The sequence below is a fragment of the Convolutriloba macropyga genome, chromosome 5 (genome assembly GCF_964194025.1).
Source record: "Convolutriloba macropyga chromosome 5, txConMacr16.3, whole genome shotgun sequence".
NCBI classification, from domain to species: Eukaryota; Metazoa; Xenacoelomorpha; order Acoela; family Convolutidae; genus Convolutriloba; species Convolutriloba macropyga.
The window spans coordinates 43,247,015-43,268,037 of NC_134472.1; the positions used below are offsets into that span (position 1 = coordinate 43,247,015).

Consider the following 21,023-nt stretch of genomic DNA (forward strand, 5'->3'; position numbering starts at 1 on the left):
GACGTTATTATCACAACTAGTTTTTGAAAAGCAGAAAATAGCAAAGAACGTTTCTTAATTTATTAAAACCAAAAAATTTCTTCTTTCTTTTGGCACACAAAACTCCAGCAATTACAAAAAAAATTGAATTGAACTTTGGTAATTGAAAAAAAAAATCTGCTTCAAATTATTTGTAGGTTACAAATATAACAATAAGCAGAAAAACGTGTTTTAGATTCCTAAATTCAAAAAACAATTTCCGATTTTTCTGAAAGAAATCCTAATTCTTTGAAATTATTCAAACAATCCCCTCGTTAAACCCAAAAGCAGATGAAACAAAATCCTTTTTACGAAAATAAATTTCTTTTTCTTGCCAGAACAAGAAAAGTTGCAACAGTTTTGTAAAACAAGAAAAACAAAAACAAGATCACAAATTTTCGACAAAAATATGAAAATAGGTTTTATGAAAATGTGATAAAGAGAACTTTTCCCCAAATGCAGAAAAACTAAAACAATTTTTCAATTTTTTCCATTGACAAAAGAACCTAGATAGAAAAAATCACACTATATCTCACTAAACAGCGTTTAAAAGAGGAGTAACCATTTTATTTTGTAAAAATTCAGCAATATTTTTGAGAAATAAGAAAAATTCTACGACCATTTTTGAGAATCAGAAAATATAAAACGAATTTTCTGTTTGACTTATTCGAAAACGGACCACAACAGCATCGCAATTGCCAACTAGTCTCAAGCCTCCTAGTTCAGTTCCCTCAGGAATTCTTGGAAAATTGGACAATCAGGAATGGCAAAATTATTCTGCAGAAAAGAGAAAACATCAATCATATTTCCAAGAGTTGGAAAAATACAAAAAGCAGTTTTCCATTTTCTTGGCGAATAAGTTGACAAAACTGAGAAAGAAAATTGAACCATTTTGTTGAACTTTTTTCAGAAAACAAGACCAAATGTTGCCAAACAACGAATTTCACGTGCAGGAACAAACATAATTGTCATCACTTTTCCTTGTATCAAAAAAATTGAAAAAATCTCTGGTTTTCAAAAACAAAAAGCAACAGATTTGATATTTATAACAGATTAAACCTTATTTTTATCTTGCCTCTCAAAAAACAGTAGGGTAATAAAACAAACCACCTCTTTCAACTGTCCCTAGTCCTGAGAAGTTTCCAATACATGTAGGGCAGGTGCTCTTTTTTGTATCAACGTTTGGGTTTAAACATTATTCGTGGTGCATCAAAAAGAGACCGGTTTTATGACGTAGGAAAGATGCGTCATATGCTGCATGTTGTTAACTTTCCATTCGTGCTTACATCCTTCAAGTTAGTCAACCAAACTTATTAAAACGTTTACACTATCCCTGATAGATTTCATATATAAAAGGCTTCCGAAAAGTTTCTAACGTTTTTTTAGATTCAAGACAAAAAGGTAGCTGCGTCGTCAGCGAGGCCTAAGAATAAATTTTGTATAGCAGTTAGTAAGGGCTGAAGTACCAAGAAATCTCACTAACCAGTTGTTTATCGATATATAGCCATCTTTCTTTTGTTAGCTGTTCCGACCCACTCTAGAGGAAGACGAACTATATGTTCAACTGGTTTTTTTTGTTCAGTGAATTTTATTCATTGTGAAGTGTTACGGGATCTTTCCCATTTGTGCCCCCCCCCCCCCCCACAGACACAAGTCTCATATTTTTACATAATGAATTACTATGTAATGGCACGTGCTCTGTAACGGGGGGGGGCATAACGAACTGGGACCATCCGCATGTGTAAAAAGGAAGCACACATAAAGACTAAAACCCAAGACTACAAAATACAAGGGCAGTCAGTAAGAAGTTTCCATCCCCACAGCAGGGTTTGCCTGCAGCAGAGTTTGCCCCCAGCATCAAGACCAGCGCTCCAAGACAATTTTCTTTATTGCAGACAAGTCATCCACAGACGAAATTTTTTTTTCCAAGGGTTTCAGACGTCACCCGATCAAAAAGGCCCGATGTTTTTTGGTTGCAGACGTCACAAGGAGATGTTCACCCGTGGCTTCAGACGTCATCTCAGAAGAACCATTAGCGGTTACACCTGTCCGAAAAAAAACAGATTTTTTCTCAAAAAAAATCTCAAAAACCAAAATGTTTAAGTACATTTATGGTATCAATTTGCTATGACAGACAGATTTTAGTTTAAAAAAGGCATTCAGAAGCGCAATGAACAAAAAAGGGCCTACAAATCCAAGCATTTAATTGAGTTTGTCTAGTTTCAACAAAAAGTGCTGCTTTCGCGAAAAAAAAATGTTTTTAAAACGAATGATTTCAAAAAACGTTTCCTTATTTTTCGGAACAAAAAATACATAAAAAGTTAACCGTATAAATGAGCTCTTCCAGTTGTAACTAGAAGTGCTTGCAATTATTTCGACGTTATTATTACAACTATTTTTTGAAAAGCAGGAAATAGCAAAGAACGTTTCTTAATTTATTAAACTCAAAAAGCGTTTTCTGACATTCGTCACACAAAATTCAAGCAATTACAAACAAACAGTTGAATTGAACTTTGGTAATTGGCAAAAAATCTGCTTCAAATTATTTGTACGTTACAAATATAACTAAAAGTCGAAAAGGAAAAAAAGTAGGTGAAACAAAATCCCTTTCACGAAAATAAAAAAATAAATTTTCTTTTCTTGCAAGAAAAAGAAAAATTGAAACAGATTTGTAAATCAAGAAAAACAAAAATATGATCTCAACATTTTGACACGCAAAACTCCAGCAATTACAAAAAAAAATTGAATTGAACTTTGGTAATTGAAAAAAACAATCTGCTTCAAATTATTTGTACGTTACAAATATACCGATAAGAAGTAAAACGTGTTTTAGATTCCTAAATTGAAAAAACAATTTCCGATTTTTCTGAAAGAAATCTTAATTCTTTGAAATTATTCATACAATCCCCTCGTTAAACCCAAAAGTAGATGAAACAAAATCCTTTTCACGAAAATAAATTTCCTTTTCTTGCCAGAACAAGAAAAGTTGCAACAGTTTAGTAAATCAAGAAAAACAAAAACAAGATCACAAATTTTCGACAAAAATATGAAAATAGGTTTTATGAAAATGTGATAAAGAGAACTTTTCCCCCAAATGCAGAAAAACTAAAACAATTTTTCAATTTTTCTCAATGACAAAAATACCTACATAGAAAAAATCACACTATATCTCACTAAACAGCGTTTAAAAGAGGAGTAACCATCTTATTTTGTAAAAATTCAGCAAAATTTTTGAGAAACAAGAAAAATTCTACGACCATTTTTGAGAATCAGAAAATATAAAACGAATTTTCTGTTTTACTTATTCGAACACGGACCACAACAGCATCGCAACTGCCAACTAGTCTCAAGCCTCCGAATTCATTTCCCTCAGGAATTCTTGGAAAATTGGACAATCAGGAATGGCAAAATTATTCTGCACAAAAGAGAAAACATCAATCATATTTCCAAGATTTGGAAAAATACAAAAAGCAGTTTTCAATTTTCTTGGCGAATAAGTTGACAAAACTGAGCAAGAAAATTGAATCATTTTTCAAAAAACAAGTCCAATTGTTGCCAAACAACGAATTTCACGTGCAGGAACAAACATAATTGTCATCACTTTTCCTTGTATCAAAAAAATGAAAAAATCTCTGGTTCTCAAAAACAAAAAGCAACAGATTTGATATTTATAACAGATTAAACCTTATTTTTATCTTGCCTCTCAAAAAACAGTAGGGTAATAAAACAAACCACCTCTTTCAACTGTCCCTAGTCCTGAGAAGTTTCCAATACATGTAGGGCAGGTGCTCTTTTTTGTATCAACGTTTGGGTTTACACAATATTCGTGGTGCATCAAAAAGAGACCGGTTTTATGACGTAGGAAAGATGCGTCATATGCTGCATGTTGTTAACTTTCCATTCGTGCTTACATCCTTCAAGTTAGTCAACCAAACTTATTAAAACGTTTACACTATCCCTGATAGATTTCATATATAAAAGGCTTCCGAAAAGTTTCTAACGTTTTTTTAGATTCAAGACAAAAAAGTAGCTGCGTCGTCAGCGAGGCCTAGGAATAAATTTTGTATAGCAGTAAGTAAGGGCTGAAGTACCAAGAAATCTCACTAACCAGTTGTTTATCGATATATAGCCATCTTTTTTTTGTTAGCTGTTCCGACCCACTCTAGAGGAAGACGAACTATATGTTCAACTGGTTTTTTTGTTCAGTGAATTTTATTCATTGTGAAGTGTTACGGGATCCTTCCCATTTGTGCCCCCCCCCCACAGACACACGTCTCATATTTTTACATAATGAATTACTATGTAATGGCACGTGCTCTGTAATGGGGGGCATAATGAACTGGGACCATCCGCATGTGTAAAAAGGAAGCACACCTAAAGACTAAAACCCAAGAATACAAAAGACAAGGGCAGTCAGTAAGAAGTTGCCATCCACCCAGCAGAGTTTACCTGCAGCAGAGTTTGCCCCCGGCATCAAGACGAGCGCTCCAAGACGAATTTTTTTATTGCAGACAAGTCCTCCACAGACGAATTTTTTTTTCAAGGGTTTCAGACGTCACCCGATCAAGAAGGCCCGATCTTTTTTGTTTGCAGACGTCACCAGGAGATGTTCACCCGTGGCTTCAGATGTCATCTCAGAAGAACCGTTAGCGGTTACAGCTGTTCGAAAAAAAAAACAGATTTTTTCTCGAAAAAAAATCTCAAAAACCAAAATTTTTAAGTACATTTATGGTATCAATTTGCTATGACAGACAGATTTTAGTTTAAAAATGGCATTCAGAAGCGCAATGAACAAAAAAGGGCCTACAAATCTAAGCATTTAATTGAGTTTGTCTAGTTTCAACAAAAAGTGCTGCTTTCGCAAAAAAAAATGTTTTTAAAACGAATGATTTCAAAAAACGTTTCCTTATTTTTCGAAACAAAAAATACATAAAAAGTTAACCGTATAAATGAGCTCTTCCAGTTGTAACTAGAAGTGCTTGCAATTATTTCGACGTTATTATTACGACTATTTTTTGAAAAGCAGGAAATAGCAAAGAACGTTTCTTAATTTATTAAACTCAAAAAGCATTTTCTGACATTCGGCACACAAAATTCAAGCAATTACAAACAAACAGTTGAATTGAACTTTGGTAATTGGCAAAAAATCTGCTTCAAATTGTTTGTACGTTACAAATATAACTAAAAGTCGAAAAGGAAAAAAAAGTAGGTGAAACAAAATCCCTTTCACGAAAATAAATTTTCTTTTCTTGCAAGAAAAAGAAAAATTGAAACAGTTTTTTAAATCAAGAAAAACAAAAATATGATCTCAACATTTTGACAAAAGTATGAAAATAGGCTTTATGAAAATATGATAGAGAGAAATATTGCAAACATTTTCTCATTGACAAATCAACCTAGATAGAAAAACTCACACTATATCTCACTGAACAGCGTTTAAAAGAGGAGTAACCATCTTATTTTGTAAAAGTTCAACAATATTTTTGAGAAACAAGAAAAATTCTAGGACCCTTTTTGAGAACCAGAAAAACGAAAATGAATTTTCAGTTTTACTTATTCGAAAACGGACCACAACAGCATCATAACTGCCAACTAATCATTGTATCAGAAGAATCGAAAAAATCCCTGGTTTTCAAAAACAAAACGCAAGAGATTTGATATTTATACCAGACTAACCCCTATATCTATCTTCGCTCTCGTAAAACAGTGGAGTAACAAAACAAACCAGCTCTTTCAACTGTCCCTAGTCCTGAAAAAATTCCAGAACATGTTGGGCAGGTGCTCATTGTATCAACGTTTGGGTTCACACATTTTTCGAGGTGCATCGGAACGAGACCGGTTTTTAAGAAGTAGGAAAACTGCGTCATTTGCTGCATGTCGTTAAATTTTCATTCTTGCTTACATCCTTCAAGTTAGTCAATCAAAATTATCAAAACTTTTACACTATCCCTGATAGATTTCATATTTGAAAGGCTTCCGAAAAGTTTTTAACAGTTTTTTTCAGATTCAAGACAAAAGAGTAGCTGCGTCGTCAGCGAGGCCTAAGAATAAACTTTGTATAGTTGTGAATAAGGGCTGAAGCACCAAGAAATCTCACTTACCAGTAGTTTATCATTATATAGCCATCTTTCAATTGTTATCTGTTCCGAACCACTCTAGTGGAAGACAAACTATATGCTCAACTGGTTTTTTTGTTCAGTAAATTTTATTCATTGTAAAGTGTTGCGGGATTTTTTGTGTTTGTGCCCCCAGCTTAGTGGGTGCATATGTACCAGGAGATGCACGTGCTAAAAAACTGTAACTTTGAACACCAAGTCATAATGTTGATTTTATAGATGTAATTCAATCGTTAGGAAATGGATGACTTTCTCACGGTAGCAAAAGAAGATTTGTGAAGCAAATCTCACGAAAGTTTTAACTGTTGACAAGGAACAACAGTGGGCAAAGGGTAGCCCAGGCATATCGTGCCAAAGTAACTATAACTCAAGGGTCTTTTTTGAAACACCACCAACACTGGCGTCAGTGAAGCAAGCTGATTAGTTTGCTTCTCTGACGTCCGGCCACAACACCGCCAACACTACACATTCAAAATTAACTGAAGGCGGAACACCGCACAGTTTTTTCTGGTGACCCCCCTAACCAAGCTCGAACGCGCAACCTCAAGGAAAAGGCAAGGGCAAAGGCAAAGACAAAGACCACGAATCATCCCCAAAGACCAAGACCCATCCCCCAACGGACAGTAAAGACCCCCCAACACAGTCAACATTTTAACAACACAATACACAAAGCAGAATACAAACCTCCTGACAGCAATGCCGAACAGAACCATGCAACCACCCGTTTTAAAAGCAAAAATCAGGGTGATGGGGGAGAAAATTGCGAAGAACCTGCAAACCATGAGCGAATTGATTGACAGTGGGAACATAAGCGCAGCGAAGAATGTTCATGAAAAGGCAGCGGAAACATTTTCGGAGTTCGAGGAAACCAGTTACGAGTTGATTTCACAGCTTGACGAAGATCAGCACGAGGAGTACATCGGAAAAATCACTGACACGTGGAACAACATCGACGATATGAAAATTAAAATTCAGAATCACCTTTCGCAAGAAAACACCACAACAAACTACAACACACAAGACAACAACGAGACAACAGTAACAGCCAACTCGACAGCGAATAACTCAGCAACCAACAACAACATCAACACTAGAGCAATTGGACAACAGCAAACATCCGTTAACAGAATCTTAAACAACGAACAACCAGAAACTAGCAATTCCGCTCAACGTGACAACCTCAACAGCTTTTGGTATGATAGACTAGCTTACTCAAGCAGCCTAAACGACCAGCAGAACAGAGTTACTGGAATGGGGGACACACAAACATTCAATCAGCCAACAGAACAACCACAACAGTTGTCAACAACGTTATCACAACCAGTTCCATTCTATACGCCTTATGTGGAAGCTCTTCCAAAGATGGATCTTCAGAAGTTCAACGGTGACCCGAGCAAATGGGCAGATTGGTACAGCCGTTTCAGTTTCATGATTGGAGACACTCAGCTCAGTGATGGACAGAAGATCGCCTATCTACAGGGACTTGTAATTGGAAAAGCCAAAGCAGCAATTGAAGGATTTGCCTGCAACGGACACCTGTACAAAGATGCAATAAACGAATTGAAACAGCGGTTTGGGAACCCAAACGTCATTATCAGCAACTTGTTGGAGAAACTCATCAACTACAGGCCACCAACGACATCTCTTCCTTGGACAATTGTAAATTTTTCCACATTCATTAACACCATGACAAGGACACTACAAGAACTCAACTTCGAAGCCGATCTCAACAGCACGACAATCTTTAAGCATGCAACCGACAAACTACCTTACAGCGAAGAATTCAAATGGAATCAGTTTGTTTTACGACGAAGAATTCAGCAGCCCACACTTGCAGACTTCAACCAATGGATTAAAGAAATAGCAGAAGCACATGAACGTTCAACGCATCAAGGACGAAGCAATACTAGTCTCAGCACAAACAGTGATACACATCAACGAAAATTCAACTTAATTGGAAACCGAAAATTTCATCAACAACCAACTCATCCAAACAGGGAAGAACAGCAGCAACAACAACCAACACAGAACATAAACAACATTAGCAACAACAGGAACCAGTACAACCAGAGGAGCACAACACAAATGCTTCAAGCAACAAGGGGAAGCAACAGCAACAACCAGCCTCTGCCTTGTGTCTTCAACGACGGTAATCATCAGTTATTCCATTGCCCAACGTTTAAAGCAAAGACAGCAGACGAAAGACTACAAACAGTGTATCAGTTGAACCTTTGCAGAAATTGTTTGGGAGCGAACCATCGAGCCAACAACTGTCCTTCAATCTCTAATTGCAGGGAGCAGGGATGCGGACAACGACACAACACTATGTTACACGGTGCCAACAGTAGATACGGACGAACACTGACCTCAGTTGTTCTACCAAACTCTCAATCGAACAACTCGAGAGGAAATGGTAACTCATTTGCAGTCATCAACAACAAAGATACAGCCACAACAAAGGACACAACAGCAGCAACAAAAACAACGAATCTTCTCTATGTCATGCCAGTTATTTTACACAACAAAGAGAACAAAGTTCGAACATACGCCTTCATCGACCCAGGAAGCAGCTTGACAATACTTCTCTCGAAGACAGCCCACGAACTACGCCTTCAGAAAGAAACACGTCAACAACTTGTCTAGGAGGGAGCCAACGGAACAGACACAAGATCGTGTTACACAACGTCAACAGAAATTTCGAATTTGGAAGACGACGATCGCTACAACCTCAAACAGATATACGTTGTGGAAAACATCAATTTGCCAAAGCTGAAGGAGCACCCGGGAGACATTGCCAGAAAGTATGACCACCTTAGACATGTCAATATGCCAACTCTGGATAATCTCGAAGTCACAGTATTGATTGGACAGGACAACATTAACCTTATCTCACCAGTCAGAGTGGAACACGGACCATCATCAGCACCAAGCGCAAGTCTTTTCAAACTTGGTTGGTCTATTTCTGGACCTCATACAGTATTGGATGAGAGCAAAACACAACACTCAATGCATCATACTGCTTTGTTTTGCAGCAATTGCCTTGAACAAGACAATGACCTCAACGAAGAAGTTTCTCATTGGTGGAAAGCAGAGACAATTCCATTGGAGTCCAAAACCAAGTCTAATGATCCAGAAGTCTTGTTAGCCACCAAGATACTTAACACAACATGCGTGAGACAAGCAGATGGACGTTATGAAACGGGACTTCTCTGGAAAGACGTCAGCAGTTTACCAGACAACCGGTCGCAAGCCTTGACTCATTTGAACCATCTTGTCAACAGACTACAGAAGAAACCTGAACAGTACAAGAAATACAATGAGGGCGTTCAAGCAGACCTGGAAAAAGGTTACATTGCAAAAGTACCTTTCCATAGACAGAAAGATACAGGATGGTACATACCACACTATGGTCTTGTCAGCCCAAACAAACCCGACAAAATACGAAGAATCTGCAATGCCAAAGCACCACAAAGCGGAACAAGCCTCAATGACAAACTCTTAGCTGGACCTGACCTACTCGGGAATATGCTTGGAATTTTGCTACGATTCCGACAGGGAGCCATCGCCATCCAGGGAGACATCGAAGCGATGTTTATGCAAATCGGAGTACGACAACAGGACCGACGTTATCTACGATTCATGTGGAGACAACCCAACAGCTCAGAATTAGAGGTGTACGAATACCAACGACACATCTTTGGAGCCAGGAACTCACCAGCTTGCGCAAATTTTGTTTTGCAACAGACAGCCAAAGACGACATCGAAGATCACCCAAACTCTCTAGAGATCATTCAGCGGACATTCTACATGGATGACATGGTTGCATCTTTCAGCGACGCCATCACAGCTTTCACTACAGCCATGGATGTCAAGGATACTCTGAAGAATGGTAAATTCAATCTGACAAAATGGTGCAGCAACAACCGTGAGTTTTGTGAGCAGATGCAAGATGATCTATGCAAACCAGTGGAGGAGCTCTTCAGTAAAGGTTTTCATCAAAGAGTACTTGGAGTTTACTGGAGCTTAGACGAAGACAAAATCATGTTCAAAGCGAAAGACAGAAGGAACCTGGACAGGAAAACTTGGACCCAACGCAAGTTTCTCTCTTTCGTGTCAAGTTTCTACGATCCTTTGGGAATCATATCGCCATTCCTCATACGAGCCAAGATTCTACTGCAAGAGTTGTGGAAACATGGACGCGAATGGGACAAAGCTATCAGTGGAGACAATGGAAAGGCCATCAAAGATTGGGTACAGGAAACGGAACAGATAGGTACAGTAGGGGTAAACAGGTTGGTAGGTGGTACAGCACATGGGAACACAATGGAACTTCATGTATTCTGCGACGCATCATTGGAAGCAACAGCAGCAGTAGCATACATCAAGACAACCAGGAACCAAGAAACCACAACTCGTTTTCTCATGGGAAAAACAAGAGTGGCACCCTTACGTCAAACAACAATTCCCAGACTAGAACTGCAAGCAGCACTTTACGCGGCAAGATTGAAGAAAACAATTGAGGATGAAATGAATTTCAAGTTTGACAAAATCTTTCTGTGGAGTGACAGCACGACTGTTCTCAGTTGGATAAAGAACTTCAAATTGAAACACAAGATGTACATCGGAAACCGAATTGCCGAAATAAGGGATCTCACAAACACCAATCAGTGGAACTACGTCAACACCAAGGACAACCCAGCAGATCAAGGAACGGGGGGACTAACAGCAACAGATTTGACAGAAAAATCTCTTTGGTTACAGGGACCACAGTTTCTTCTATCTTCTAGCGACAACTCCACAACAGACGAACAACAACACGAAACTGTTTTCTTGAACAGCGCAGAACAGAAGCCTCATGCAACACGACGACAGCCAATTGACAACGACCTAATTGATGCCAACAGGTTTAGCCAGTGGTTGAAACTAAGAGCCGTCATAATCAAAATGAAAAACCTCCGAAACAAAACGAGAACACGGGACCAGCAGATCATAGATGCAGAGAACTTTCTTTTCCGTCTATCTCAGCAACAATCATTCGACGAAGACATAAATCAACTAGCACACAACAAGCCAATTCAAAAACGGAGTAGGTTGATTCAGTTGACACCTTCAATAGACGAAGATGGTATCCTTCAATCAAATAGCAGACTAGCCAACGCACCAGTTTCAACAGCAACAAAGAAGCCAATAATCTTAGACGGTAGGAACAGGATTATTCGTCTTTTTCTGGAACTGCAACACAACATCAATGGTCATGTGGGAGTCAAACAGCAGACACACAGCATTCAGTTGAATTACTGGGTTCTTCAATGCAAAACAGTAATGAAGAAGATCTCAAATAGATGCTACGAATGCAGACGACAAAGACAACTCAACAGCCAGCCTCAGATGTCAGATCTTCCGAGTTACCGATTCTCAGGCAGACCTGTAGCCTTCAAGGAGAACGGAGTAGACTTTTTTGGGCCGTTTGAAATCTACAGCCAGATCAACACAGCCATGAAAGCTTACTGTTGCTTATTCACTTGTCTGACGATACGAGCCGTTCATATCGAAGTAACCAGAAACTTGCAGAAGTAATCATGCATAATGGCATTTCAACGATTCTTCAGCCGACGAGGACTACCGGAAAGAATTCACAGTGACAATGCTTTATATTTCACCAGTACAGCAAAGACCTTTGAAGAAAGCAGCTTCACAACTACAGAGATACAGAAATATGCGGAATCGAAAAAGATTGCATGGAAATTTATTCCACCAGGAGCACCACATTTTGGCGGAACATGGGAACGCCTCATTGGGATGAGCAAACGCCTGTTCTTCAATATCGCCGGATCTAGGAAACTCCAGGAAGACAGTTTCTCAACCCTTATTTGCCAAGTCGAAGCTCTACTCAACAGCAGACCTCTAACATCAGTCAGCAGTGACATACGCGATGTGGAAAGCCTGACACCAGGACATTTTTTGACAGGAATGACAACAGGACTGCCTTCAGATACTACAATTAGCAGCAACGACAGAGGAACAGGAAAACTGTGGAACAACGTCAACAGTATTATGAACGAGTTTTGGACACGCCTTTTAAAGGAATATCTGCCAACACTCAGACAACGTCGAAAATGGCATTCAACAGTAGACGAGATAGAAGTAGGGGACATGGTATGGATACTAGAAAACAACACACCCAGGGGTATTTGACCGGTAGGTAGGGTACAAAAGGTAAATAAAGGTAAGGATAATGTGGTAAGGTCTTGCCTGGTTAAAACAACAAAAGGGGATTTTTTTAAACCAGCTATTAAACTTAGTTTGATTAGCGACAAATCAACATAAAGATTATCAATATTGAATGGGGAACAATAATTCAAACACAATTTGAAGCAAACTTGATGTCAGTTTTGGGATTAGGGTAAAGTGAAAGATGAAAATTTTAAAGTTCAATTCAATGAATTAGCAATTCAAAGGGACTATTAGGTATTATTCAGGTACAATTAGGGATTTCAATAAGTAACTCACAAGGCAACTCAGATTAGCAAAGCTTCTCGTACATTAGATAAATACATTCAAACGCGAAAATTTAGGTAGGTAGGTTTAACAGGAAGACAAAATCTGGATAGACATTAGGTAGGTTTTGGAAATTCAAATGCACAATTATTTAGCTTTTTGCAAAAAAGCAGAGAGTTGAACCGACAGGATAACAGTATTTTGAATGGGTAGATGACACTAAACAGCTTAGGTAAAACCAGACATCAACGGTATAAAGTATTACAAAACATTTGGTATTCCGACACACTCTAATTTGGGAAATACAGGTAAAAGGTAGGCAATAGGTACAAGGTAGTGGTAGAATTAGGTAGGTAGGGAACACGGGGAGCATCAGTTTCTCAACCAGCAATTTTCAAGGAGCAGAACAGCAACGTCAACTTTTCCAGACATCATTCAGTATTTGACATTCGCCAATCAGCCAATACAGAAGTCGATTTAAAACAACTACAAGTGTACACAGCTAAACGCAATCAGCACAAAAAGCGATTCAACTTTCCAGCATACCACTTTCATATAACACTACAAGCAGCACGCTGACAACTAATACACAGCAACAATCTACAGACAACACCGATGGAAGACATCAGCAGAAATTTAACTACAACAACAAACACTTCAGCAAGAATTACTTCAGCAGAAGTAGCAGCATTTTTCGAACAGCAGTAAACACATTCTTCAACAGTGGACATCATCAAAGTCAGTTCAGACATACTTGTAGATATGGACGAGTCCATAACTTCAAGAACAGCGTTTTATTGAGGACACAACTCAATACAACATTTCAACATAATCATCAGCAGATGAAGTAGGAAATACAGTTCAGCTACACAAAAGACACAACAGAGCAAAAGAGAACACGACGACACGACAAAGAGCAACTTCAAACAGACTTCAACAACAACAACAGATCGACTACAAACTTTCTGATTTTTGGTGCCCAAAAATGGGGGCCCAGTGTACCAGGAGATGCACGTGCTAAAAAACTGTAACTTTGAACACCAAGTCATAATGTTGATTTTATAGATGTAATTCAATGGTTAGGAAATGGATGACTTTTTCACGGTAGCAAAAGAAGATTTGTGAAGCAAATCTCACGAAAGTTTTAACTGTTGACAAGGAACAACAGTGGGCAAAGGGTAGCCCAGGCATATCGTGCCAAAGTAACTATAACTCAAGGGTCTTTTTTGAAACACCACCAACACTGGCGTCAGTGAAGCAAGCTGATTAGTTTGCTTCTCTGACGTCCGGCCACAACACCGCCAACACTACACATTCAAAATTAACTGAAGGCGGAACACCGCACAGCATATATTTTGCACCCCCCACACGCACGTCTCATATTTTTATAAAATGAATTACTATGTAATGGCACGTGCTCTGTAACTGGGGGGGGGGGGCGTAACGTACTGGGGGGCACAAACGGAAAACATCTGCGTTGCGAGTCTTGCCAATGTTATTGCAACCTTCTAGAATTTTATGATGATTCAGAAAACCGCCAAAATTGTAAGAAGAAAATTGGTCTTTTGTCCAGTGGATTGAAACTCGTGCTCTTATAATAAAAGAATTGATTGGATGGATCTTTTAAAACATAATTTTGACGACCATCCGCATTGTCCGCATGCGACCATCAACATGTGTAAAAAGGAAGCACACCCAAAGACTAAAACCCAAGACTACGAAAGACAAGGGCAGTCAGAAGTTGCCATCTCCCAGCAGAGTTTGCCTGCAGCAGAGTTTGGGCCCCGCATCCAGACCAGCGCTCCAAGGCGATTTTCTTAATTGCAGACGAGTCATCTACAGACGAATTTTTTTTTCAAGGGTTTCAGACGTCACACGATCATGAAATCCGATATTTTTTTATTTGCAGACGTCACCAGGAGATGTTCTTCCGTAGTTTCAGACGTCATCTCAGAATTCCCATTACCAGTTACACCTGTCCGAAAAAAAACAGATTTTTTTCTCGACAAATATTCTCAAAAACTGAAAAAATTAAGTACATTTATGGTATCAATTGGCTATGACAGGCAGATTTTAGTAAAAACAAGAAAATTCAGAAGCGCAAAGAACAAAAAAGAACCTACAAATCTAAACATTTAATTGAGTTTGTCTATTTTTAACAAATCATGCTGCGTTCAATTATTTTGAAGTTATTGTCACAATTAGTCTTCGAAAAACAGAAAACGCAAGAAAAACGTTTTTAAAACGAATGATTTCAAAAAACATTCCCTTATTTTCGAAATAAAAAAAGACATAAAAAGTTAACCGTATAAATGAGCTCTTCCAGTTGTAATTAGAAGTGCTTGCAATTATTTCGACATTATTACCACAACTAGTTTTTGAAAAGCAGGAAATAGCAAAGAACATTTCTTAATTTATTAAACTCAAAAAAAATGTTTTCTGACTTTTGGCACACAAAACTCGAGCAATTACAAAAAAAAACAATTGAATTGAACTTTGGTAATTGAAAAAAAAATCTGCTTCATCCCTTCCACGAAATAAAAGTTTCTTTTCTTGCAAAAAATGAAAATAGGTTTTATGAAAATATGATAAAGAGAACTTTCCCCCCAAGTGCAGAAAAACTAAAACAATTTTTCAATTTTTCTCATTGACAAAAAAACCTAGATAGAAAAAATCACCTTATATCTCACTAAACAGCGTTTAAAAGAGGAGTAACCATCTTATTTTGTAAAAATTTGGCAATATTTTTGAGAAACAAGAAAAATTCTAGGACTAATTTTGAGAATCAGAAAACTGAAAACGAATTTTCTGTTTTACTTATTCGAAAACGGACCACAACAGCATCGCAACTGCCAACTAATCTCAAGCCTCCTAATTCAGTTCCCTCAGGAAACTTTGGAAAATTGGACAATCAGGAATGGCAAAATTATTCTGCGCAAACGAGAAAATATCAATCATATTTCCAAGAGTTGGAAAAATCAAAAAGCTGTTTTCCAGTTTATTGGCGAATAGATTGACAAAACTGAGGAAGAAAATTGAACCATTTTGTTAAACTTTATTCAGAAAACAAAACCAATTGTTGCCAAACAACGAATTTCACGTGCAGGAACAAACATAATTGTAACCACTTTTCCTTGTATAATAAAAATTTGAAAAATCTCTGGTTTTCAAAAACAAAAAGCAACAGATTTGATATTTATACCAAACTAACCCTTATATCTATCTTCCCTCTCGTAAAACAGTGGGGTAACAAAACAAACCAGCTCTTTCAACTGTCCCTAGTCCTGATAAGTTTCCAAAACATTTATATTTTTGAAAACACAAAAAGGTCTGATTTTACATTCTTACTCGTACACTACTAGCCGCTCAATTAGACAATGGGTTAGTTTACATACCAAGGACTAAAACAGACTAAATCCTTCCATTTTATTTGATTTAGTACATACAATCAGCCGCTCGCTTAGTAAATGGGGCATTACATACTGAACAAAAAACAAATGCAGAATGTCCAAGTTTTGCATTAGCAAGAAAAGGCAAAAAGTTTGAAAATTCTGCAGCTCAAATGCTCAATACTCTAGACGTTCTATAAGCCATTAACTCATATTTGTCTTTCAATTGAGGTCCCGGTCTCAATAATTGCCGAAAAAAAGTTCTTTTTCTCCTTTGGTCTCCGTAGTAACCAATTGAAGAGAGGAGTATATTTTTCATCTCATAATTACAAAATTGAAGATGAGAAGTACTTAGTTGTCAGACGTTTGAGAAAAGAAAACAGAAGCAGTTCAATGACACTACTTGTAATTAACTTCAAAATAATTTGGAGGAAAATTTATACAATTTTGAAAGTTTCAAACTAGCAACAGCGTTTAAGCAGACATTCTTCTCTGCTTGTCTTTAGCCTCATGTGCCTAGTCGCAGCGCAAAAAAAACCTAAGATTTTGGGAATATCTAAGTTAGAGATATATTTTTTTGGGAATTAAGGTTTTACTAACTCATAGGAGCATACTTTAGTTCATGCCCCGTTACCTTATTGTGATCAAACAAAATCTGAAACTTATGGCTAAAAACCACCCAGAGTCCGTATATTTAACACTCATACAAACAGGAACTTCTAACAAATACATTGGATCAATTGTTTGGTCGTGTTTAATAAATCAACAGTACATAAGCGCAAATGCGTAGAATTTTCAATTTTTCAAACAAACTTTTAGCAAGATTCGGCACCGGAAAACACACTAACAACATTTGTGAAAAGTTGCAACGCTAATTTTGAACGGAGGAAACTAGGCAGATTAGCCTATATAAACATGGGGTTTCGAACAAGTGGCCGCTCCGTTCTTTTCGAGCCGTTACCTTCGACTACAGCCTCCCCAAAGATGACAATAGAAAACAGCCAGATTCTACAATGCGCTTTGTAGTGTTCAAAATGACTGAGCTCAGTATATAAAATCATCTTGATCTCCTCCAGACATCCGTTGGACAGAGGAAAAGCCTCCGCACTTCATTAATGATCAAAAAATTAAGGAGAGGGTTGAAGAGCTAAAGAAAGCATCACGAGGGAAAACGTAAGCTCGAGAAGCCTAAACTCGGTCATGAAACGTTACTCACACTTGATTTCGCGTCTGGAGAAATTGGAAGTAGAAGTCAACAACCTGGACGACAATGGTCAATTTAGTCATCCATCAACTCGAATACGCGATGATAGCAGCCGAGCTTCAGACTCATCATCAATCCTCGCCTGTCTCTTAAAAAGCAAAAAAGACGACATGCCAGTAAAGAACAGCGGCGTACCCATCCAGTGCCTGAAACAGAAAATAACGCAATTCTGCCAAAAGAGAAGTCAACGTTCCGAAATAGAAGTTAATGTTCGAAACAGAAGTCAACATTCGAAATCGGAAACAGAATTCAAAATTCGAAAATAGAATTCAGCGTTCGAAAAAAGAAGTTAATGCTCGGAAACAGAAGTCAACGTTCGAAAACAGAAGTCAACATTCGAAAAAAGACTTCAACGTTAAAAAACGGAAGTCAACGTTCGCAAATGGAAGTCAACGTTCTGAAACCGATTTCAACAACCGAAAACAGAAGTAAACGTTCGAAAACAGAAGTCTACCTTCAAAAACAGAAGTCAGCGTTCGAAAACAGAAGTCAACGTTCGAAAAGAGAAGTCAACGATCGAAAACAGAAGTCTTGAAGTCAGAAACAAACTTGATGCCGTTAAAAAAACATAGCCGGCAGATTGCCAAACAATAACTGCCGTTGACGCGCTTGATGCACATCGAGATTGAAACAGAAAAAGAAAAAAGAAGAGATAAATTGACCTAAGTTTCTAATTTTTTCAGTGTCAAAAAATGTTCTAATTCGGAGTGCAGTTTCGGTTGGATTCTAATACTATACTTAATTCAGCTTCTAAACTGAAAGATAATAAGCTGAATACCAATGTCAGCGAGCAAAAACAATAATGATCTTTGATAACCTAATTCTCAATGACTTTATGACCGGGCTTTATCGGTTTATCCAGTCTCTTTTGATTGTTCTTTTGACCTTGACTGTCTTTGCTATCTTGTGTAATTCACTGAGTGAACGGATTTAAAAATCATTCAGTTGAAACAGTGAGTGAGATAAGTCACACTTAAGTCAGACTTGAAAGTCGTGACTTATGTAAAACGAAAAACGTGATCAAAAGGTAAAACGAATTAAAGAAAAACTTGACCAATTAACGTCGGGGGAACTGTTCACAAACAACCGGCAAGCAGTTGGCTTTGTCACTAGCTAACCACGGTTTAGTGAAGCTAGCTTTAGCTTAATTGAAGTGGCGTGAGGTGAGCGCAGCGCCCCTTAAGTTAAAATTCGCAGAAAAACAGGGTTAATTTAATTGGTACAATCTTCCTGTGAGAGCAATTAACATTGACTTCGATTGACAAATCAATTCAACCATAATTCAGCGTTAATGAGGGTAATAGATGATGACATCACGCCTCATAACAGCAGCTGGAGTGCAGCATCAACAAAAAAGTTAAGGAAGGAGATAGGTAGAGATAGTGTGAGAGAAATAACACATGAACGAGAAAGACAAGGAAAGAAACCCCAACCAACAGAGAGAGAGACAGAGAGCTAGGAATATTTCCATGATGGGATTCGACTCTGCAAGTTCTAGTTTTCCAGCCAAGTTAGTAATTCAATCATATAGAAAAAAACTGAAAAAGGCAAATTTTAGAAAACAGTTGGCCAGGAATGATCGTTAAATCGTGATATTGAAATCTTCAGATCCATTTCATTGTCTCAAGTGATTATCCAGTATCCCTATTTCAAGCCTTAAACAGTTTCAGTGACTCATAAAGATCCATAAACTTTGAACCTGATAGTTTTCAAAAAATTTGAAAAAAGGCCTAAATTTTATCAAGAAATTTCTTAAACTCGAGTCATAAAAAAACGATAACCATTCCATTAACTCTAATTTATGCAGCAGCTTATTATCAAACCTTGGAGGAGTTCCCTGAGACCATGGTGCTAGAAAAAAATTTAAAAAAGTTCAAAAAAACACTAAAAAAAATTGCAATTATTTTTCAAAAAAAATTGCCGAAAATTGTGATTTGCTATAAATTACTATATACATTTATAAATTATGCAGTAACCTATTATCAAACCCTAGAGGAGTTTTGTTAGCTCTTGAGGCTGAAGAACCTTAAAAAATGACAAACCTTAAAAAATGCCAAAGTTTTATTAAAAAAATTGCGGAAATTTGTGAAAATAAAAAATTGCAAACTATTCCATGGTATAAAAAAGTTTTCATTAATTTATTATTAAATTCCTAAGGAAGTTTTCTGAACCCCGGGGCTGGAAAACTAGACAAATGACAATAAAATTCAAAATTTGAAAAAAATTTTGTCAAAAGTTTTGTCAAAAAATGTTAAAGTGCGTGATGTTAAGATCTTGAAAAACATTCCATTACATCTGAAAACTATACAGTAACACATTATCAATCTAGAGGAGGTTCGTTGGCGCTTGAAGCTGAAGAAACCTAAAACTGACAAATGTCTCAAAAAAATTGCAATTTTTATCAAAAAATTGCTGAAGTTTGTGTTAAAATGTTGAGAGCTATTACATGGCCGAAAAAAATTAGTAACTTATTATCAAACTTTTAAAGAGGTTTTATGGACCTTGGGTCCGGAAAAATTTAAAGAATGACAATGTCAAAAACTCTCAAAAAATTGCAAGTTTTGTCAAAAAATGCTACAATTCGTGTTGTTAAAATGTTTAAAACCATTCAATAACCCCTAAAAACTACGTAGTAACCTATCATCAAACCCTAGAAGAAATTCCTTGACACCTAGGGCTAAAAAACTTGAAAAATGGCAAAAAAATCTTTGAAAATTAGTTTAAATTTGCGTTTTTGTTTGGATTGCAAAAACATATAGCTCTTAAAATGGTCAAAAAATACTTATGTCTTGCAAAAGACCTTAATCAACTTTAACTAGCCTCAGATTTAGACTCGTCGAATGAGAAATTCGAAAATTGGCGATAAACACTAAAAATTGCAACATTTTGGGCTCAAAAACTCCTAAAAAAAATGAGCTTTTAACATTAAACTACGCCCCTCCCAGTAGCTTCACCACACTAAGCACTTGAAGGAATACTAAAAGCTGCTGCGGCCCTCTAATGAAACTTAATGGCCGCTGGCCGCTACCTGTTTATCCCGTTTTTAAAGACGAAAAGTCAAATGGGTCAGACGGAAAATCGGTCAAGCAAAAAAATCGCATAAAAAAGCCCAACAGGAATAATATAGTTGCTACAAACTTCATTAGATAGCAAATAAAAAGGAGAGCGCCTAAATAATAGCCGTTTGAGGCTGACGTCGGCTATTAAAAACTGACAAATACCAATAATGCTCTTCGAGTCGTAACAATTGTAAAATAACTCTCTTCGAGTAGTAAAAAAGAGCGCAATACTGATATAATTACTAGAAACTTCGTGTGAGAGCAATTAATGAAGTAGCCACCTGTTTTTCATCTTGTTCCAACTGGAGTTCCAACTGCAGCATGTTTCATAGCAAGTCTCAAGAAGTTGAACTAATCGAAGTTTCAAGAAACTGTCCGCATTGCTCGATTGCACGTTTTGCCGAACGTTCAATTATTTGGACTCTATGGGTCAGACTCTACAAAACGACAATTGCTTATTAAATCTCAACTGAGTGCCGCAATTTTACTTCATTTTACGCACATTGTAACTGACGTCACGTTGACCAAATGTTGACCAAGGAGCTTGAAGGTGCTAACGAGAATCTTTAAGAAGGTTCTCCTAAAATCTTCGAGAAGTAAAGTAAAAACTCACTGGAAGCCAGAAAAACACTGACACCAGCTAAACAGATTAGCTGCAAGCCATATTTAGGAGAAAAAG

At 37.3% G+C, this 21,023-nt stretch overlaps 2 protein-coding genes across 2 annotated transcripts; both read left to right on the forward strand.

The window, feature by feature from the left end:
- Positions 1 to 6,830: 6,830 nt before the first annotated feature.
- On the forward strand, positions 6,831 to 11,711 carry LOC142340373 (uncharacterized). The gene is made up of 2 exons (XM_075390949.1): positions 6,831 to 8,669; positions 8,778 to 11,711. Exons 1-2 carry the CDS (start codon positions 6,831 to 6,833, stop codon positions 11,709 to 11,711), a joined length of 4,773 nt encoding a protein of 1,590 aa, XP_075247064.1.
- A 9-nt stretch (positions 11,712 to 11,720) lies between these two features.
- LOC142340374 (uncharacterized) lies at positions 11,721 to 12,329 on the forward strand. The gene has a single exon (XM_075390950.1). The coding sequence runs from the start codon at positions 11,721 to 11,723 to the stop codon at positions 12,327 to 12,329; it is 609 nt and encodes a 202-aa protein (XP_075247065.1).
- The last annotated feature ends 8,694 nt before the right edge of the window (positions 12,330 to 21,023 follow it).

What these genes read in the sequence shown, in the direction of transcription:
- LOC142340373 (XM_075390949.1), top strand. Translation starts at nt 6,831, where the DNA reads ATGCCGAACAGAACCATGCAACCACCCGTTTTAAAAGCAAAAATCAGG. An exon ending in TACACAACAAAGAGAACAAA is followed by an intron (nt 8,670 to 8,777) that starts GTTCGAACATAC and finishes CAACTTGTCTAG; the next exon opens with GAGGGAGCCAACGGAACAGA.
- LOC142340374 (XM_075390950.1), top strand. Translation starts at nt 11,721, where the DNA reads ATGGCATTTCAACGATTCTTCAGCCGACGAGGACTACCGGAAAGAATT.